At 43.2% G+C, this 19,305-nt stretch overlaps 1 protein-coding gene across 4 annotated transcripts in view; it reads left to right on the top strand.

Moving 5' to 3' along the window:
* NSF (N-ethylmaleimide sensitive factor, vesicle fusing ATPase) overlaps positions 1 to 18,815 on the top strand; it is an 81,613-nt gene extending 62,798 nt beyond the window's left edge. For all 4 annotated transcript variants that reach the window (XM_082779199.1, XM_082779200.1, XM_082779201.1 and 1 more), the window contains 4 exons: positions 4,888 to 5,022; positions 5,792 to 5,905; positions 16,757 to 16,812; positions 17,298 to 18,815. In XM_082779199.1, coding sequence (XP_082635325.1) covers positions 4,888 to 5,022; positions 5,792 to 5,905; positions 16,757 to 16,812; positions 17,298 to 17,307 — 315 coding nt within the window. In that variant the 3' untranslated portion in view covers positions 17,308 to 18,815. The remainder of the gene's footprint in view (positions 1 to 4,887; positions 5,023 to 5,791; positions 5,906 to 16,756; positions 16,813 to 17,297) is intronic.
* The last annotated feature ends 490 nt before the right edge of the window (positions 18,816 to 19,305 follow it).

A 19,305-nucleotide genomic window follows, 5' to 3' on the forward strand; every position in this document is an offset into this window, starting at 1 on the left:
AAAAACAGGTGTGAGGAATCCAGACTTCGGTGGTGTGCTTGTATCTAATCTCCGTTAATGGAGGAACTAGTCCTAAAACTGTCCTGATAATGAGTCTGAAATAAAATGATCTTAAGCTGTTGAAAAACCAAGTTCCTTCTTATGTGGTAGCTACGCCTAATCTTTGGAGGTTCACCTCGAATCCTGATCTTTTACAGGCCAAACATGGCGTATGGCCTTTGCGATGGCTGTTGCAGAAATTAAGGATCAAAAAAATTTAAGTTTCTGAAAACAGGGGCAATTTAGCAGTGCATCTTAATAGCAAGAATAAATCCACTGATACATGGTGGTGGGTTGTCACTGCAGAGTAATTGGCTGAGGTCAGCTTTTGACAACTTGGCCTTATGGCTTTGCATGCTTTCGTGGCAATGCCTGGGGCAAAACATTTCTGACTTGTAGGTTTTCCAGTTGTTTGCTGAGCAAGTTGCCTGAAACTTTGGAAAGTACAAGGGACTCCTGACACTTAATTTTCTTTTAGTAATTGGTACAGCAGAGATTACGCTTGTTTGATGGTAAATGGTTTTCCAGTGGTTGAAGTTCAGAGGTAGCAGGTTGAAGTGCATGTCTTTTGAAGAAAGCAGGGAAAACGAATGCTTTGCGTGGAACAGTTAAAAACTTGAAGTACAGTTTTGCGGTTCAGTCCTCTGTTCTAATGAGTTTTCTACCATTCAGTCACTTGTGGGTCTTGAGTGTGGTTCCTAACAGTCATGTGAAACCTGCTTATGGATCAGTCCTCTCCTAGCTTGTCCTGTTACTTTTGAACCTTGTTAAGCTTTTGTGTTCTTAGTGTTGGTATTGTTTACATTGAACAGAACTGTATGGTGAAAGTGAGTATCCTTTTGTTTGCTTTAAAACAAATGCATGATAATTTCATGTAGTGCTGTGTAGTTTTTAGGGTGAGAAAGAGCAGTTTTACTCCCTCATCTCCTCCACTGCAGCGCCGCTGATTTTACGGACCTTTCTGTTTACCCTCTTCCCATGTTAATTTACCAAGAGTCTATTTATGGAAGTTATTCCATGTTTCTGTGTATCTTCATTGCTTTCCTCTAATTTCTCCAGCTCAGTGCTATTTGAAATGACAAGGATTGCATACCGTCTCTGCAGTAAGAGCACTGTGGATTCACACTGTAGAATAATGACTTCTGTTTTTCTCTTTTCCCATTTTAACAGTTTTTAAGTGTTTGCACTTTGAGTAATGCTTAGCATTGAGCTGACACTTCCACAGAACTTGCCACAATGACTGATTCCAGTGGCTTTCCTAAACTGTAATAAGTCGCTCAGAGTCATTTTTGTGTGTCCAGTAATTGTCCTCTGGCCTGGTTTACAGCAAGTTTGGGATTCATGTGAATAAATGTGGCCATAGCAAGTTTGGTTTTCTACAGCTGAACTAGTTGTTTAGAAAACAGATTGCTGTGTGAGCACAGAGCTGCTCTGGGAGGAGGTTAAGTGTCATCTGGGCTTTGTTAACAAAAAGGAAGTATAGAAAATGAAATCATATGTAGAAACATGGAGTTAGAGTAGGTGGAATTTGCCTCACTGATTACATTTTGTACAGAAATGTCTTCTGTTTTCTAAATGTTAGTCTTCTTCTGGTGAGACCTTTTAGTCTCTAGTGAAGTTTCTATGGAGACTCCATTTTTGGTGTTATCAAGTATGTATTTCTTCAATGTAGAAGTTGCTCAGGTAGCATCCTTCACGTAGTTAATGTGCAAGCTTGTTACTTCCTTGACCAATGTCTTATCTGCTGTGCCATGAACAGTGCATGTGCTATTAGCTGTACTTTGGGAACAGAAACTGCCTTGCTTGAGTGCAGCTGAGGATTTGTTGTGGTGTTTGTTTTTGTTTTTCAAATACAGTGCTCATAGTCCATGAGAAACTGTTATTAATATGTCCCTTACCCAAGCTGTTCTGGATTGTAAGAGTTGTGTAGGTTTCACATGCAGTAAAAAACTTACAAAACCAACCAAACAACAACAACAAGACAAACAAAAACAAAACAAAAACAACTGCTGTAGTTTGTAAAGCAGATAGTCTTGGTGGTGTAGTTTTGCAAGAGTGGGCTGGTGCATCTTTCGGAGGTCTGGGTTCTGTTCTAGAGTCTCTCTGACTTCCTTTGTATCTTGGTAACTTACCTGTATAATGAGAAAACTGTTTGAAGGTGCATAACAGCATACATATGTCTTTTTACATTTTATTTTAATAAGATAGCAAGATTTAGGCAGAAATTATTTACTGTGAGGGTGGTGAGGCCCAGGCTGCCCAGAGAAGCTGTGGGTGCCCCATCCTTGGAGGTGCTCAAGGCCAGGCTGGATGGGGCTGGGTGCAGCCTGGGCTGGTGGTGGGGGTCCCTGCCCAGGGCAGGGGTTGGAATAAGATGGGCTTTAGGGTCCTTTCCAACCCTACCCATTCTAGGATTCTAGGATTTCTCCTAATGGGGCTTATAATTTTTACTGACACGTACATCAGATATGTCAGTATTATTTATAAATCGAACAAAAACATGGAGGGTAGTGTGCTATAGAAGAGCCATGAAGGCAAAGTAAATCAGAATTGAGATGAAACTGTCTCCATCAAATCTGCTGATAAGCTCTGTTTCTGCATTCCTCTCGTGGAAGATTTTAAACATGCATCAGTTCTGCTGTCACATGTGCTGTTATCCCAAGTATATCTTAGCAAGTGGAAGGCACCTTTTAACCTTTTCCTTGGGTGGTAACTTCAGAGCAAATGTCAGAGGCACTCCGTAGTGTTTGTTATCACACTTCTGTGGTGCACGATCAGATGAGGATTTTAGTGTCCTTGGAGAACTCATTTCACACAGCTTCCAAGCCTGCGTTTAAAATCTGTTTTACCAACCCCTTCCAAAGATGAAGACCACTGAAATTTTCAGTGTGTGTAAGTGAAAAGCTTGTCTGTTGCTGAGCATCATTTATTCTTCTCAGTCTAACTTCTTCAGATTAAAATAAGAACCCAGTGGGGGTTTTGTAATTCCTCGGTTTATGCTCCTTGTAGCAGCATAGATTCAAATCCCATTTGCTTACTCTCCACTGAGGGCATAGTTTTGTCATCTTTGCATTCATGATCTTAATGAATTGCTCAGACCTGGCTCCAGTTTGTAAAAGTGATAAAATATTTTTCTTTAAAAATGTTTCCCTGGCTATAGAATGGCCATAAAAAAGGAAACAAAACATGCAGTTTTAAAGCTTTAGACCTGCAGAACAGAGGAGAAGCAGCAGCCTGCTGAACTGTTGTACTTTGCCACGCTTTCTGTGGATGTCATATGCTCAGGGCACCCTACAGGTATTTTTGAACACTCAGACCTTATTCTGCTTGCTCTGCTCCCCAGTTTTAAACCTGCTATTTCTCTCGTCAGCTCACAAATTGGCTGCTTTTCCCCATTAGGTTTCTCAGGTTGTTCCTGTGTGAAGAGGTGTCTGAATCGTGAGTGCAGTACCTCCTGAAGTGTAGGCAGCGATTTCTGCACAGCAGTGTTAGCGCAGTGTTCCCCTGACCGTGCCTTTGTGCAAAGCTTGTGACCTGGGGCATGCTCTGGTTTCAACCTGCCAGACATTTCTTCCTTGTGCTGTCTTGAGCTAAAAAATAAACTTGAAGTGAGCACTTGAGTTAGTTACTGGTTCTGGGGCTTTTGTATTGTCCTTCACCCAAAGCAGGAGCGTAATCTGCCCAAACACAAAAGGTCAGTGACATACAATGGCAGTCGGGAAAAAGCATTTGTCTGGCTGTGAAGATGCCTGGTCTTCATCAAAGTTGTATTAAGTTTAAACAGGTTTTCACCCTTTGTCAAAGGAATGCAAAGCAGTTTGACTGCTCTGTAGGGATAATTTTTGTTGGTGTTTTTCTGTTGTCTTTTTTTTAACAATCACTGAACAGATGTTTTGTGGCCTAAAGTCAAATCTAGAACTTTGCTCTTTGGGTCTGAGCACCAGCTGAACTTCTGTACAGCAAATGAGAAGGATACTGGGCCAGCCAGGCATCGTCATAGTCTGTGGGCTTTTTGTTTGCTGAGTTGGACTGATCAAAGCTGATACAATAATGAGAGCCTTCCATCAGCCATCACCGGTCAGTGTCTGAGCACTGTGTGGTAACATTCACATGGCATATGCAGGATGGACAAGCAAAAGTTGATTTTTATTGGCGGTTGATGTTTTCTGTTCTTTGTTCCCTAACTCTGTTATTTATAAACCCTGTTATTGCACAGGCCAGCTTGGAATTGGTGTGCTCTCTTGGTTTGAGCATGGAGGCAGCCAGACATTCTGCTGTCCTTTTATACAACCACACTGGCAATGAGAAATCTTCTGAACTCATGGCAAGCTTTGCTATTAAAGTGTGAGTTGTAAAAACATTGGAACTGTCAGTACAGTGCCAGAGAATGTCACTAAACCCACAGGATTTCTTTAAAAATAAAAATGAAAAAGGGGGGGGGGGGGGAAGAGAGGATGATCCTCTGAGAAGTTGTCTGTAATTGAGCTTTTGGGAGTGGAGCTTTAATCATGCATTTAAATTTAATGAGGATTCAGCTATTTATAATGACAAATTTAGCAGAAAAGGTAAGATAGGAAAGCTGTGAGTATTGGCGGATTCTGTGTATCTTAATTTTTGGACTCCATTGGTGCAATTACGCCAGACTTCTGGAATCTGATCCTAGTCTTGTATGATGGATGTTGACAACTTTCACTTACTGAGAGGTGTAATGCTATTAATTTTATTTTAAGTGGTATTTTTAAATGGTCACTTTCTATTTTTCATTTGTTGTTAGCTGAAGCTTTCCAAGGTTGGTTCCTCTATTCTTTTGTTTCTCCTTTTGTGATACGTACTCTGTTGTGTGGACAGGGTCGCAAGCTTCTCATCATTGGAACTACCAGTCGCAAAGATGTCCTGCAGGAAATGGAAATGTTGAATGCTTTCAGTACCACAATCCATGTGCCCAACATTGCAACAGGGGAACAGCTGATGGAGGCTTTGGAGGTGAGAAAAGTTAATGGATGACAAACAATCTCAAAACTTGCTGGAAATGAATGATTTTCCAGTAGATCTGCATTTTGGAATGCTGTCCCACTTAACTGTGTCATAACAAGTATAAAGCTTCTCTGAATTACTTTTTCATATGAAAAATGAAGGCAGAATGAGAGAACAGTAGATCTAGGAAAAAAGTTTGTGGAGTGGATTGAAAGATTTGAAGGATATGGAAGTGGTTAGCGAATATCTTTGGGATACTTAAAGTGGAAGGTGCTAAGCTTTCATGAACAGGAAAGTCAAATGAAGGTGATTGGTGCTGAAGATACAGATTCTTTGTAAATCTGCGCTCTAAATGGCTTATTCCATGCCATAGTGGAAATTGTAGTGAAAATTGAAGGCTGTTAAAATAAGTTTAACAGGCAAATCTTTTGTGCAACCTGTTACCACTGTGATAATATCACCAAAGCCTGACAGATAAAGCCACTCTTGCAACAGGTTTGGAAACTTACTGTGACTTGAGCCACTGTGTTCCTCCTGGACTCTAATCTGGAGAAATCCTGGAATGAATCATAAAAGCAAATAAGTAACTGGCTGATAAAAGATGCTATGAAAAGAACAATTGTGGAATAAAAGAATTTAAGTGTTTTGCCTTGTCTGAAGACATCGCAACAAATTGTCCTTCTAAGCTAGAAAATGCACACTAGCTTCTTGTTTGCTTTGTCCTGAGTTAGGTAGCATTATTCCTAATGACGGTATCCTGACTTACTTATTTTTCCAGCTCCTGGGTAACTTCAAAGACAAGGAACGCAGCACCATTGCACAGAACGTCAAAGGGAAGTCTGTTTGGATTGGTATCAAGAAGCTGCTGATGCTGATAGAAATGTCATTACAAGTAAGAATTTTTCTGGTCCAGGAAGGAGTGGGGTAAATATAGCAGTCTCAGGGGTTCCCACTTGTCTGCAGACTCCTATTTCAGCTTTGTGGTGGGAACCTTTGGAGAAAGGTCTTTTCTCCAAAAAGACCTTCGGTGGGAAGAAATTTTCAGAACAAAGAAATCTCCAGGTCTTGGTCCATGGAGAGATCTTTAAAAACCACAGTGCCTATAGGCTGTTTAGAACTGCATTTCAGAGGAGAGCATCTGGCAACTAGAGGGATTGGATTAACTTACCTTTTGTGAAATTTCTTCTCTACACCCAGCATGCTAAGCTTGCAGATAGCAATCACTTAGTGTTGTGTTTTTTTTTCTTTTTTTTCTTTTTTAAGAAAAAGGTGCCTGTGCAGGTGTATGTGCTCTTTCCCTGAAGAAGATAAATCTGTCAGGCTGTTCAGCTGCTCTTCTCTTTATTTTCCACTTTCAGCACTTTAAAGAAAATAATTGCAGAGGGTAGAAATATGTAGCTCTTAACCCTCCCCCGCACCCATCATCTATGCCTGCAAGCCAGCCATCAAGCTCGTGCTCGACAGTATATGCATGCTAAAAATGAGAGGGTGTAGCATGCAGCCCTAATCCTCTGCGGCTGACATTTCAGCGCCCTTCTGAGTCCTCCCCCCCCTCACATGCTCTCTTTTCACATCAAATGGATTTAGCGCAGCTGAGTGAACTGTCCTTAGATCTTCCTAGGAGAGGCTGAGCATAAGCTAAGAGGCATGTAGTTTAGCAGCATATAAGTCATGTATCCCTCTGTTCACTATTCACAATTCTGTTAAAACTTGCACAGCACTAAGGATATGCTCTGACTAGATGTCACCTCAGGGAATAAAGTCATTTATCTAGATTACTTTTTCCTCTTCTTCCTTGGCTTTTAATTCCATACCTACAGGCAAGTCAGTAAGTCATTGCTCACATGTATTAAATGTATTTAAGGGGTGCAGGCCTCAGGGACTGCCTGGCTCTCTTGCAGTCCATTTCACTTAGCCTTGACAATGGATTCCTTCTTCTGACGCAGGACGTTTTCTTTTGCTGCTCTGACCTTAAGTGTTTGTTTTTGTCAAAAGTGAAGGTGAAGGTTATGTAAACTGTGGACAGTTGTGTATCTGATGTGTGGGTGGAGATGCTTACCCCAGACTTGTTCACAGCATCACCCTGTGGCTGCACACCTAGGACACTGTAGACAGGGAGTCTTCAGGCCCTGGGCAGTGCAGACAGGTAAACTGGTGTTGTGCGTTTTTTTTTTGAACCAGGTAACAATTTTGTAGACGAGCCTATGACCAGTCAGGCTGGGAGGAGATGGGCAGAACTCCCGTGTTCATGCCACTCCTGAAACGTGGAAGAAGTACAAAAGGAAGGGCTGTTACTGCCAGCATAGGTGGCTGGTAACCCACCTGTGTTTACTATACAAGGGTGGTTGGTAGTGACGTGACTTCTGTTACTACATTCAATTTTGGTGAATAGTACAAGGAGGTTAAATACAAAGATGTTCTGTTGTGAAAGATCTGAGCTGTTTACGTGTCTCCATCTTAAGAACTGCTATTAGTAAGGAAAGCGGTACAGGTATGTCACTAAATAGAAGAATATTACCACGGTAATACCCGATTTGGTTTGCTTTTCCAGGAAAGGAGAACTTTATTAAATGAGATACTTAATTTTTCACTGAGCTAGAACACAGCGTTTTAGAAAGAGAAAGATGAGAAACCTAAGATCCTTAATAATTCCAAGTGATGGACAATGTTTCTCAAAATGCAAGTGATTAGGTCCCATGGTGAATGAATTCTTTGCAAAAATAGTCTTCCTTCCTTCCTTCTCTGTGGTCACTGAATTTGTGTTTTTGTTTTACTAGACTCGTAAACCTAACGTGTTCTATATGTAGATATTCTTACACTGTTTAAATGACTTCCAGTTTGTTTAAAAGTCAAATCTTGCTCAACTTCTCTCAGTATCAATATCTTCTCTTGGAGTATCATAAACCACTGCATTGCTTTGATGCCTTGGGTTGCTTTGTTACCTTGTTTACAAACCTTGTAAACCCGCACTTTTTGGCAGCTTAATTTCCTTCAAACTGTGCTAATGTTTTACTTCGCTGTTTACTTTAATGTTGAACTGTTTGCATTTAGTGTCATATAGTTTGGTCATGTTGTTTACACTGTGAGTCCTGGAATGATGTTCAGTTCTTGTTCAAAAGAAGTGTTTGATCAATGGATACACTCATGGTCTGCCATGCGAATCCAGAAAAGTTTAGTTTAGAAGTGTCCTTGGCTGCTGTACATGGACCTCTTCATAGTGCTATCGGGTGCCACTATAGCTACATTCTGGCCTAACCCTGCAACCTTACCCTGGGGTGCTGCTGCATACATGAGCCTTCATTTTCCACAGCTAGAGGACTGGTTCTGTCTGCTTATTTTGCCTGCCCATCTTGTTGCTCTTGGATTAAATTGTCAGGTCTTGCTCCTTCTCAGAGTAGCAACCTGACTGAGCCAGGCAGCTCTCCAGAAAGCCCCTTTCTGAACCTCAAGCATCTCCTGATTTGGTACTTTCTGTTTAGCAGAAATAAAACTTGCATTACAGACAAACAGCTTAGATGATTTTAACATACATGGGAATTTATTTTGAAAAGCATCATAAAATACAGTGTATGTTATACTAAACAATATACTGAGACCTATTAAGAGTTTGCATTTTGTGATAGCTTTACAGGAGTACTGTGCTACCCAAGGGCATGCACATCTTGCTGGAGTATCTCTTCTTCTCATGACTGAAGATTTATGAAGTCTCTCCAGTTTCCTTTTCCTCTAAGGACTCCCAGGCATGTCCTGAAAATGGTGATTTACCAAGAAGGAGCAGCCGTTTTCTTACCACCTCTTTGAGACCTCTATGGGTTGTGTCACAGAGCTGTTCTTCACTCTGTTCTTCTAGAAAACCTTTCACCCTGTTTGATAGGAGCATTTCTCCTTTCACAGGTCACTAGAGGCTCTGCTCAAGAGTCCTGAACCTGTGTCCCCTTTGCACTCTGACACCATCTTCTGCTCCTCTCAGGACAGCTAAACCTTTTGCTTTCATGTCTGTGTTTTTTGAATTAGCTGTTTGATCAGGTTTGTCTTTGTTGCCTTTCAGATCCATGCTTTAGTCTTTTGGACAAGATATTGTGTAGGTAGATGGATACTGTTCTTCCCAAAAGATTCTGTAGAAGCTCTGTTAGTACAGATGATGGACAAAGTGTTTTACCATAGCCACTTTCTTGTGTCTGAGTGAAATGAGTTGAGGGGGCAGTATCTTTGACTAGGAAGATGGAGCAGTGGCATTGGCAAATCTGAAGCTGATGGCCTTAGCACACATATTCTAGTAATAAAAAGATTCATTTTTATAGACCCATCTCAGATTATGTTGATGTGTTTTTTTAACAACTATTGGATCGGTCCTTTGTTGTCGTTTCCAGCTTTTAAGTTTTGAGGGTTCATCTGACTATTCCATGGATTCCTAACTTTGCACTATCTACCTGCATCTTCTTTGCAGGTAGACAGTACTCTTGACCCCTGTGTCGGTCACTGAGATAAGTCATCTTGGATTGAGCCATGGCCTTTGAAGGTTCTGTGTGAGGTTGTCTTTCTGTCAGCTTCGGGCTTTTTGTTGGTGGCCAAAAGTCATACCTTGCTCCATCTCAGTGTTCACGGTTCCTCAGGTAAGGTAGAGATGTGAAAGGTTTTCTCTTTACTCCGTAAACTGTCTGGTTTTGTGGCCCCTGTAGTAAGTGTCTTGACTCTTCACACGCTGTTTTATGCACTAGGCTGTTGGCACTGGTAGCCAAAATATTTTTGATGCTTATACAAATTTTGTTGCTCAGCGATGGTTCTGTATGGGGTACAGGTATCTAAGTAGAGAATTGTTCCTCCAACCATCAAAACTGCCTTTCTCTGGTTTCACTTATTTGCAGAATACTTAGAATCACAGTATCGTTCTGGTTGGAAGGGGCCTCAGGACATCATCTAGATCAAAGCAGGGTCAGCACTGAATTCAGACCTTCATGTTCATCTCACCAGCCTCTATTACTTCAACAGTATATAGGAGCCAGGCCCTTGTGGCTCCAACATGAATGATAAATTTTTTGTTTTTTTTTTTTTTGTTTTTTTTTTTTTGAGTATTGCAAGCAAGGCAATTCTTCACAGTTCATTTGCCCAGCTCTTCTAGTTTTCTCATGGATAATCTGAGAGTTTAGATCATGTGAGAAGTCAAATCTGAGGACTTGGTGGGCTGCCACTTGGGTTACTCCTCTGAAGAAGTCCTTTCTTTTAGAAGTGGACACGTTGATGTGATCTTTTTGGACTTCAGCAAGGCTTTTGACACGGTTTCCCATAGGATCCTACTGGACAAAATGTCCAGCATACAGCTAAACAAAAACATCATCCAGTGGGTGAGCAATTGGCTGATGGGCAGGGCTCAAAGGGTTGTGGTAAATGGGACGTAGGGGTAAATGGGATGTAGGTTGCCCCTGGGATGGGGCAATGCTGGCTATACTGGGCTGGCAGACTGGGCGATGAGATGCTGGAGAGCAGCCCCGCAGAGAGGGATCTGGGGGTTGTGGTTGACAGCAAGTTGAATATGAGCCAGCAGTGTGCCCTGGCAGCCAAGAGGGCCAACCGTATCCTGGGATGCATCAAGCACAGCATCGCTAGTTGGTCGAGGGAGGTGATTGTCCTGCTCTACTCTGCGCTGGTGTGGCCTCACCTCGAGTACTGTGTGCAGTTCTGGTCACCACAGTACAAGAAGGACATTAAACTGTTGGAGAGTGTCCAGAGGAGGGTGATGAAGATGGTGAAGGGCTTAGAGGGGAAGACGTATGAGGAGTGGCTGAGGACATTGGCCCTGTTCAGCCTGGAGGAGGCTGAGGGGAGACCTCATCACAGCCTACAACTTCCTCATGAGGGGGAGTGGAGAGGCAGGTGACCTATTCTCTGTAAACACCAATGATAGGACCCACAGGAATGGTGTTAAGCTGAGGCAGGGGAAGTTTAGGCTGGACATCAGGAAGAGGGTCTTCACCGAGAGGGTTGTTGCACACTGGAACAGGCTCCCCAGGGACGTAGTCACTGCACCAAGCCTGTCTGAATTTAAAAAGTGATTGGACTGTGCACTTAGTCACATAGTCTAAACTTCTGGGCATACCTGTGTGGTGCCAGGAGTTGGACTTGATGATCCTTATGGGTCCCTTCCAACTCAGGATATTCTATTGACTCTATTGATCTTTACTGCCAGTATCTACAAAAATGCTATAGGTCTTACCTGAGAAGGTCAGGGATCCTTCTCACATGCACTTCTCTACTTCTCTACTTCTCCTCTACTTCTCTACTTCTCCTCTTCTCCTCTACTTCTCCTCTACTTCTTCTCTACTTCTCTACTTCTCGTCAAAGATCAGATATAATTCATCCTTCTCAAAGTATTTCCTTTTTCCATCTGTCTTTAAATTTGTTGAGAGAGTACACATTCTCTCTCAGGTAAAACTTTTTGTTTAAGCTTGGTCTTGGCAGCTCTGGCTCCCAGGTTTGCTTTGGCTCTTTGTGTAACTTCAGGTTTCAGCCAGTTTTGATCTTCCTCTCCAGAACTTGTATGGAGTGCTTTACCAAGCTCCCAGCTATCCATCACTGTGCTGGTGCTGTCTGGTTCTCTAGGAGGGACCGTTTGTGGCCTTCTGCCCTTTGAGTGGATGCTGCTGAGAGCAGTTAGGTACTAAACATCTGTGCTCTGCTAATTGAACCTGATTCCCACTATAGTGTTTTTTTTTCCCATCTTTGTCTAATCCAACACCCTGCTGTAAGCATGATCAACTAAAATAGGGTTCTCAGGGCTGTGCCCAGTTGGGTCTTGAATATCTCCAAGGATGGGCACTCCGTAACCTCTACAGGCAGTCCTTGACAGTACTGAATCACCCTCAAAGTAAAAAGCTTTCTCTTATGTTTACACGGAATTTCCTGTAGTTCAGTTTGTATCTGTGATATCTTGTCCCGTCAACAGGCACCACTCAGAAGAGTCTGCCTTCTCTACTCCTTCCTGCCTTGTCTTTCTGCACGTTGATAAGATTTACCCTCAGGATCCCAGTCCCAAGCCTTCTTTTCTCCAGGGTAACCAATCCTAGCTCTAACAGCCTGTCCTTTCATGACAGATGCTCAAGTCATCCTTGTGGCCCCTTGCTGAACTCTGTCCACTATGTCCCTATCACTCTTGTACTAGGAAGTGCTGAACTGGGCACTGTGCTCCAGGTGTTGTCTTACCAGTGTTGAGTAGGGGAAAGAACCATCTCCCTTTGGTCTGGTAGCAAGGCCCTTCCTGACATAGCCCAGGATGCTCTTGGCCATCTTTGTTGCAAGGACCTGTTGCTGGTTCATCTTCAACTTCCTTCAGAGCCCTCAGGGCCTTTGCTCAAAGCCACTTTCTAGCCCCTTGTCCACCAGCCTCTACTGATGCGTGGGGTTATCCTGCTCAGGAGCAGGACTTTGTGTTTCCCTCTGTTGAACTGCATGGCATTCGTGGCAGTCGGTATCTCTGTGCTGTTGAGGTCTCCCTGAATGAAAGCACCACCACCAGGTGCATCAGTCACAGCTCTCTGTTTTGCCCTCTGCAAACTTGCTGAGGGTGCACTCTGTCCCCAGATCCCCCTCACTAATAAAGAGGTTAAGCAGTATTGGATCCCACACAGGTGCCTGGGATTTACTACTAGTGACTGGCTTCCAGCTGGACTTGATGCCACTGATCACAACCCTTTGAGCCCAGCAGTTTAGCCATTTTCAGCCCATCATGCTGTCCCAGTTAGTCTGTGCTTCAGCAGTAAATGGCGCTTGGTTTGGGTGGACACCTGGAGATGTGGTCACACCTCTGTCAGTGTTAGCCATTCTGGAAATATCCAGAACTAAAACAAGAGAAGTGGTTCAGCTGTCACAGGATCACAGGATAGATGGGGTTGGAAGGGACCTCCGGGCGTTACATGGTGCAGCCTCCTGCTTAAGCAGGGCCAACTACTTGGTCAGGCCAGAGTCATTTGGATGGAGATGATCTAAGGCCAGGTGAAAGTCAGGCTTAGTCTTACAGTCTGGGATTATACATGTGGATTCCTCCAGAGAAAGGGGTTTTGCAGGTAACGCGTGTTCGGGATGTGTGGCTCATGTGGCTCACACTTCAGTTGTGACAGAAACAAGAGAACAGAAGTAGTGATGGATGTGCTTTCCCTTTGTGGCCAAGTGTCAGCTGGGAGAGATGGCAGAGAAGAGTTAGGCCAGAAGGGATACTACAGACACCATCTTTCTGGTTATGTGGCACAACGGTACCTTTCTTAATGCCCGTGTAGCACACATTTCAAACATTGCTTTAGGTAGTAGGGCAGCCTTTCATTTCTTCTAGAATCCTGAACATTGCGTGTTAAAAACCCAACTTAGTAGCTCAGTGATCCTCAGTAAGTTCCATTAAATCAACTTGTTTCAGTGAATTTATTTTTCTGATCTAAAAATAATTCATAGCTGGTATTGACCTTGCTGAGATACTTCAAAACGATAGGAAGTTACAGATTTTTAGCTTTTCTTAGCAGAAAGCAGAAATTCTCCTTAGCTGTTTCTTTCCTGCCTGCATCACCGGTAATACTGCTGTTATTTTAGGATTTATTTTCTTCCAGGTTGTTTTTAAAGATATTTGTATTGCCCTCAATTGCAGTGGTCATGGCTTTAAATAGATGGCTTATGCACATCTGGAATTGATGGAAATTTTCCTTTAGGGATATAACGTGATGTAGGAGCTAAATTCCCCTCTTCTGCATCTTTTGTGGGAGGCCAGGGTACACACTCAAAGTGTTTGCCTGTTGTATTTTTTCCTATTTGTTTATTTGTTTATTTATTTTTATTTTTCCCTGGGATAAGTCCTGCTTTTACTTTCTAGTAGAGCATTTGCTCATTTATTACCAAGTGGTAGAGTTGGAAAAGGTCATAACAAGTCAACTTGATAGTACTATTCACTGACTGTTTTAAGAATGAACCCACTTTATTTCTGGCAGTGTATAAAAGATGCAAAGGGTTGCTGAAGATAGAATATACAAATATAAACAGAACTTGGAGCTTCTAGGCCAAATGAACTGCTGCAATACAATACTGTTGTCCCTCAGCACCTGTACCAAGGCAGACCCCTATTTAATATCAGTGATGTAGACAGTGGAACCGAGTGCATCCTCATTCAAGTTTGCTGTTGACGCCAAGCTGAGTGGTGCAGTTGATACAGCAGAAGGAAGGGATGCCATCCAGAGGGAGCTAGACGAGCTTGAGAAGTGAGTCCTTGTGAGCCTCGTGAGGTTCAACAAGTCCAAGTGCAAGGTGCTGCACCTGGGTCAGGGCAATCCCAGACATGAGCACAGACTGTGATCATGCTCTGCATGAGAGCAGCCCTGCAGAGATGGACTTGGGGGTTCTGGTGGATGAAAAGCTTGACAATGAGCCAGCCTTGTGAACTTACAGAACAGAAATCCAAATGCATCCTGGGCTGCATCAACAAAAAAAGTGGCCAGCAGGTGGAGGGAGGGGATTGTCTCCTCTCTGTGCTGCTCTTTGTGAGACCTGCAGGGAGGTTGGAACTAGATGATCTTTAAGGTCCCTTCTAACCCAAGACCTTCTATGATTCTGTGAACATGAAGATACTCTGAGTCCCAAGTTTACAACTTCCAAATGTTTATAGTGCTAACTCACGGTAACCTGACCTCGACGAAGGAGGGATTTCAGAGTGAAATCTTCAGTACAATTTCTGTAATCTTCAAAAACAAAAATAGGATTCTGTGATTCCTCAGGTTTGTTCCATGTTTTTCGTTTTTGTATCTTGGGGCAGTCAGTGATGGTCTTCTACTTCAGAGAAGATCATCAAGCCTATGCGTCAGCACAAAGGACTGGTGCAGTCACAGACTGTCTTCTGATGGCAGCTTAGATCTCTACCTTCTTTGCAGCCTTTTTTCCCACTTTCCCAGCATGGAGATAGAAACAACTGGGGAAAGGCAGGATTGATCTTTAGGGGGTTGTTGTGGTTTAACCCAGCCAGCAGCTAAGTACCACACAGCCGTTCATTCACCCTCCCTCTCTGGCATGGGGGATTAGGATAGAAAAGAAAATAATAATAATAATGATAATAGTACTACTACTACTAATGTGTACAAAACAAGTGATGCACAATGCAATTGCTCACCACCCGCTGACCAATGCCCAGCCTATCCCCGAGCAGCCGGCCCCCCGGTCCCAGCTAGCCACCCCTACATATTGTTTAGCATGACCCCAGATGGTATGGAATACCCCTTTGGCCAGTTTGGGTCAGCTGTCCTGGGTCTGTCCCCTCTCAGCTCCTGCTGCACCCCCAGCCTGCCCGCTGGCAGGACAGAGCGAGAAGCTGAGATGTCCTTGGCTTGGTGTAAGCACTGCTCTGCAACAATTAAAACATCGGCGTGTTATCAGCACTCTTCTCATCCTACTGCAAGACATAGCACCCTACCAGCTACTCAGAGGAAAATTAACTCTATCCTAGCTGAAACCAGGACAGGGGTGTTCCTGGTTGATGCAGCCACAGCACAAAATTGGTACTGCAAGTTCTGAAAGCCTCGTGCAGTTATTCAGCTTTCCCTAACATGCTAACCCACCATGTACAGCTCCTCTCTAGTGCTTTGCTGCTGGAGCTGTAAGGAGGAAGGAAGGCAGAGGAAAAGAGGGTGCATCTTCAGTTCCTTCTGCTTCTGACTTTAATTTATACTGCCGCATCTCTGCCAAAGGGCAGATAGAAGCAGACTTAGTGTATGCCTGGCTTGTGCTTAGTCAAGCTAGAATCCTCTGTGAGGGATCATAGAGTCATTAAGGTTGTAAAAGCCCTCCAAGATCATCTGGTCCAACCATCGCCCTACCACCACTGTCACCTGATGTCGTTAAACATCAGGTCCAACCTTTCCTTGAACACCCCCAGGGACGGTGACTCCACCACTTCCCTGGGCAACCCGTTCCAATGCCTGACTGCTCTTTCTGAGAAGAAATGTCTCCTAATTCCCAAACTAAACCTCCCCTGGCACAACTTGAAGCCATTCCCTCTAGTCCTGTCACTAGTTGTCTGCGAGAAGTGGCTGACCCCCAGCTCCCCACACCTTCCTTTCAGGAGTAGTAGAGAGCAACAAGGTCTGCCCTGAGCCTCCTCTTTTCCAGACCAAACACCCCCAGTTTCCTCAGCCACTCCTCACAGGATTTGTGTTCCAGGCCCTTCACCAGCTTCGTAGCCCTGCTCTGGACGTGCTCCAGAGTCTCGAAGTCTTTCCTGTAGTGAGGGGCCCAAACCTGAACACAGTACTCGAGGTGCAGCCTCACCAGAGCAGAGTACAGGGGGATGATCACCTCCCTGGCCCTACTGGCTGCACTATTCCTGTTACAAGCCAGGATGCCATCGGCCTTCTTGGCCACCTGTGCACACTGCTGGCTCATGTTCAGGTGAGTATCAGTCAGCACCCCAGGATCCTTTTCTTCTGCTCAGCATGAAGCTGGGATGAAACTACTGTGAAGATTGCAATTAAAACAGAAATACCTAATAGAAATGGTTGTGTACATTTCCAGCATGACCATGCTATGCTTGTGCTGATCAGTTTTGTCTCTTGATACAGTGCTCTGTCTTGACTGCTTACCTGTAGAACTTCTGGAAAAGCAGGCTTATCTCTGGCCAGGATAAAGCATGGGCAACCGGACTCATGCACGTTTGTAGTTGTCTTTGTGGCTGCCTGGGGTAGCTTGCTTCATATACTAATGAAGATCTGTCTTGTTTGGTATGTAGATGGATCCTGAGTACCGAGTGAAAAAGTTCTTGGCTCTTTTGAGAGAAGAAGGAACGTAAGTACCTTATGTTAAAGCATTGATTAAAACTCTATTGTCTGTGCAGAAACAAGGCTGCTGCTTCCTGTTAAGGGTAAACTGCACAAGAGTATATCTGATATCAGTGTTGGCCCCTCCTGTATTTACAGAACTATATATAAGTTCTTACTGCTGTATGCCAGTTTTTTTGGGAGAGGGAGGTTCTGAAGACTTTTTGAGAATGTGAGAATGTGCATGCCTGAATTCTTCACTTTTCTTAATTTACGTGTGACTTCTAAAGTTTAAATGAGAGACTGGACAACAATTTAAGTTAAATCAAAAGAGATTCTGCTAGAATTGAAATCCATCTGTTTATCTCAAATCTGGAACTTTGTCTTCTAATGCATGTAGGGCAGTATCTGTGCTGGGGAAACTTACAACAGTATCTGTCTTGGCTACATGTGAGTGAGTGGTGCTTTTATACATGTGCATGCTTTCTTGATGGATTTGTTTTCTTTTGCTAGAGTTCCCTAAACTGAAGATGGACCAAGTGCAAGATCAACAGCTGGAAAAGTGACCAACCTGGAGAATATACACTGGGATCTTTACTCTTCTGTGTTCAACACACTGGACAAAGTGAAATGCTCCCCTGTTTACAAGAACCCAATGTGGAATTTGCATGTTTAGTGCAATACAGTATCTTTATTCTTTGTCTTTAATATACAGATGTCATGTGGAAGTGTCTTCTAGAACACTGCTTCTGTCTCTGTGCAGGCAAGGCTGCATTCTCATTTGATTTTAGCATGAGGGAAATGTTCTGTAAGTTTTGAAGTTAATGCTCACTTGTGTCCATCATCCACTTACTAAGATAGGGAAAGAAAATGTGACTTCTAGTAAAACCCAGTAGTCTGTGTTGAAGGCTTATTAAAGTACTACTCTGTTGTTCTGATTTGATGAACACTCTCTTCAGCATTTTTCTTTGTCGTTGTATGCCTCACTGAACACTGAGGCTGCTAACCCAAAGTCAATGACCACAATAATTGAGCTCTAGAATTTCCTACATGCTAATATCCATTTTTACCCATTTTCAGGCCCAGGTATTTTGTGGCCTGATGAGAGAGAGACTGGCTACTGATATTAAGGACTGGAAGATGGCAGGAAAGTATGTTGATCAGAGTAGAGGAAACTTTCAAATCCAGTATTCTAAGGCATTAAAGCTAGTTAAATCAAAAACAGTTTTAGAGATGCCGATTATAACCTGAAAGCTCATTTGTGCAGTGTAGATGGCAGTTTGGGCATTTGCAGGTCTCCTTATTATCCCACTTTTCTGCCGTGTTACCAAAGGATGAAATTCCTCCTTAGAAATGAAGAGGAAGCCAAGCTCTGTGGATGCACGAGATGTGTATTGCCATGTTTTTTGCACTGAAACAAAGGAATGTATCAAACTTTGCTATGTGGTCTTTCCCCAATAGTCATCTTGCATCAATGAGGTGCTGCTGCTGATGACTGCGTGAGGATACTCCCCTCTGGTTCTTTGGCTCCACACGTTTAATAAGGTTCATGGAACATACCTCAATTTGGTGGGGCATGAAATCAAAGCCATTTATGAGATCTTAGTCAGTGTAGTTTCCTTAACTTGACTAGACATGCTGCTCAGCACTAGCAGCTTGTACCCAAAGAGGTGTTCCCAGGGAAGGAGGGTGCTTTACATTCTTTAAGGCCCAAAGGTGAAGGTACTCAAGTCCTTATTGCATACTTAAAGCAATCGAAGTATTTTAGTCACTCCACTCTAGTTTCTTTTCCTTTGGCAGTGCTGTTGTATTGTGATGACATTGTGAGTCCCAGTGATTATTATTCCTCTCATTTTGTGTACGATCTTGTGACTTTTTGTTCCTTTCTTTCTTCTGCTAGTTCTAGCAGAACACATTAACTTATATTTCAGAGTAAATGATGTAAACCTTATTGCGTCTATGTCCAGAATTGATGAATAAATATCTTGTTCAACTGCACATTACTGGATTCAATAAAAAAGCACAACTATTTGTGATGGTCTGGGGGACATCTGTGTCTTTGGCGTTAGTCAAACAGAGGTGTATATGTAGAGTGCTGATGAAGATAAGAAAATGATTCCAGGGCTGCTGCTGCCAGAGGGATGCTAAAGAGTTTGTGCCTGAGTATCGATGGACTGAATAGATCCCAAAGTCTGGATAGCTTGACCACAGGTAGTCCTAAAGGAGTTGGCCAAGAAGACCATTTTAAACCAATCAGTCCGTTTTAGTTTTCTGAACCTTGCACTGCTGAGGAAATCCCAAAGATGCATGTATGTGTACATGTGTGATTTATCACTTGAAGAAGGCCACGTTGGAAAACCAGGAAGAACTGATGGGCACAGCCTGTTGTGTGGGTCTCCATCTAAGGAGTTTCCTGCAGGTGGCGAAAGAGAATGAGTCCTATCACATTTTGTTTTAGATGCTGTGCCTGGGCAAGAGTGGCTTTACTGTGAGAACTACATTGCTTTGAACAGTACTGGCC

This window comes from Aythya marila, assembly GCF_965140915.1.
Source record: "Aythya marila genome assembly, chromosome: 25".
Taxonomy (NCBI): domain Eukaryota; kingdom Metazoa; phylum Chordata; class Aves; order Anseriformes; family Anatidae; genus Aythya; species Aythya marila.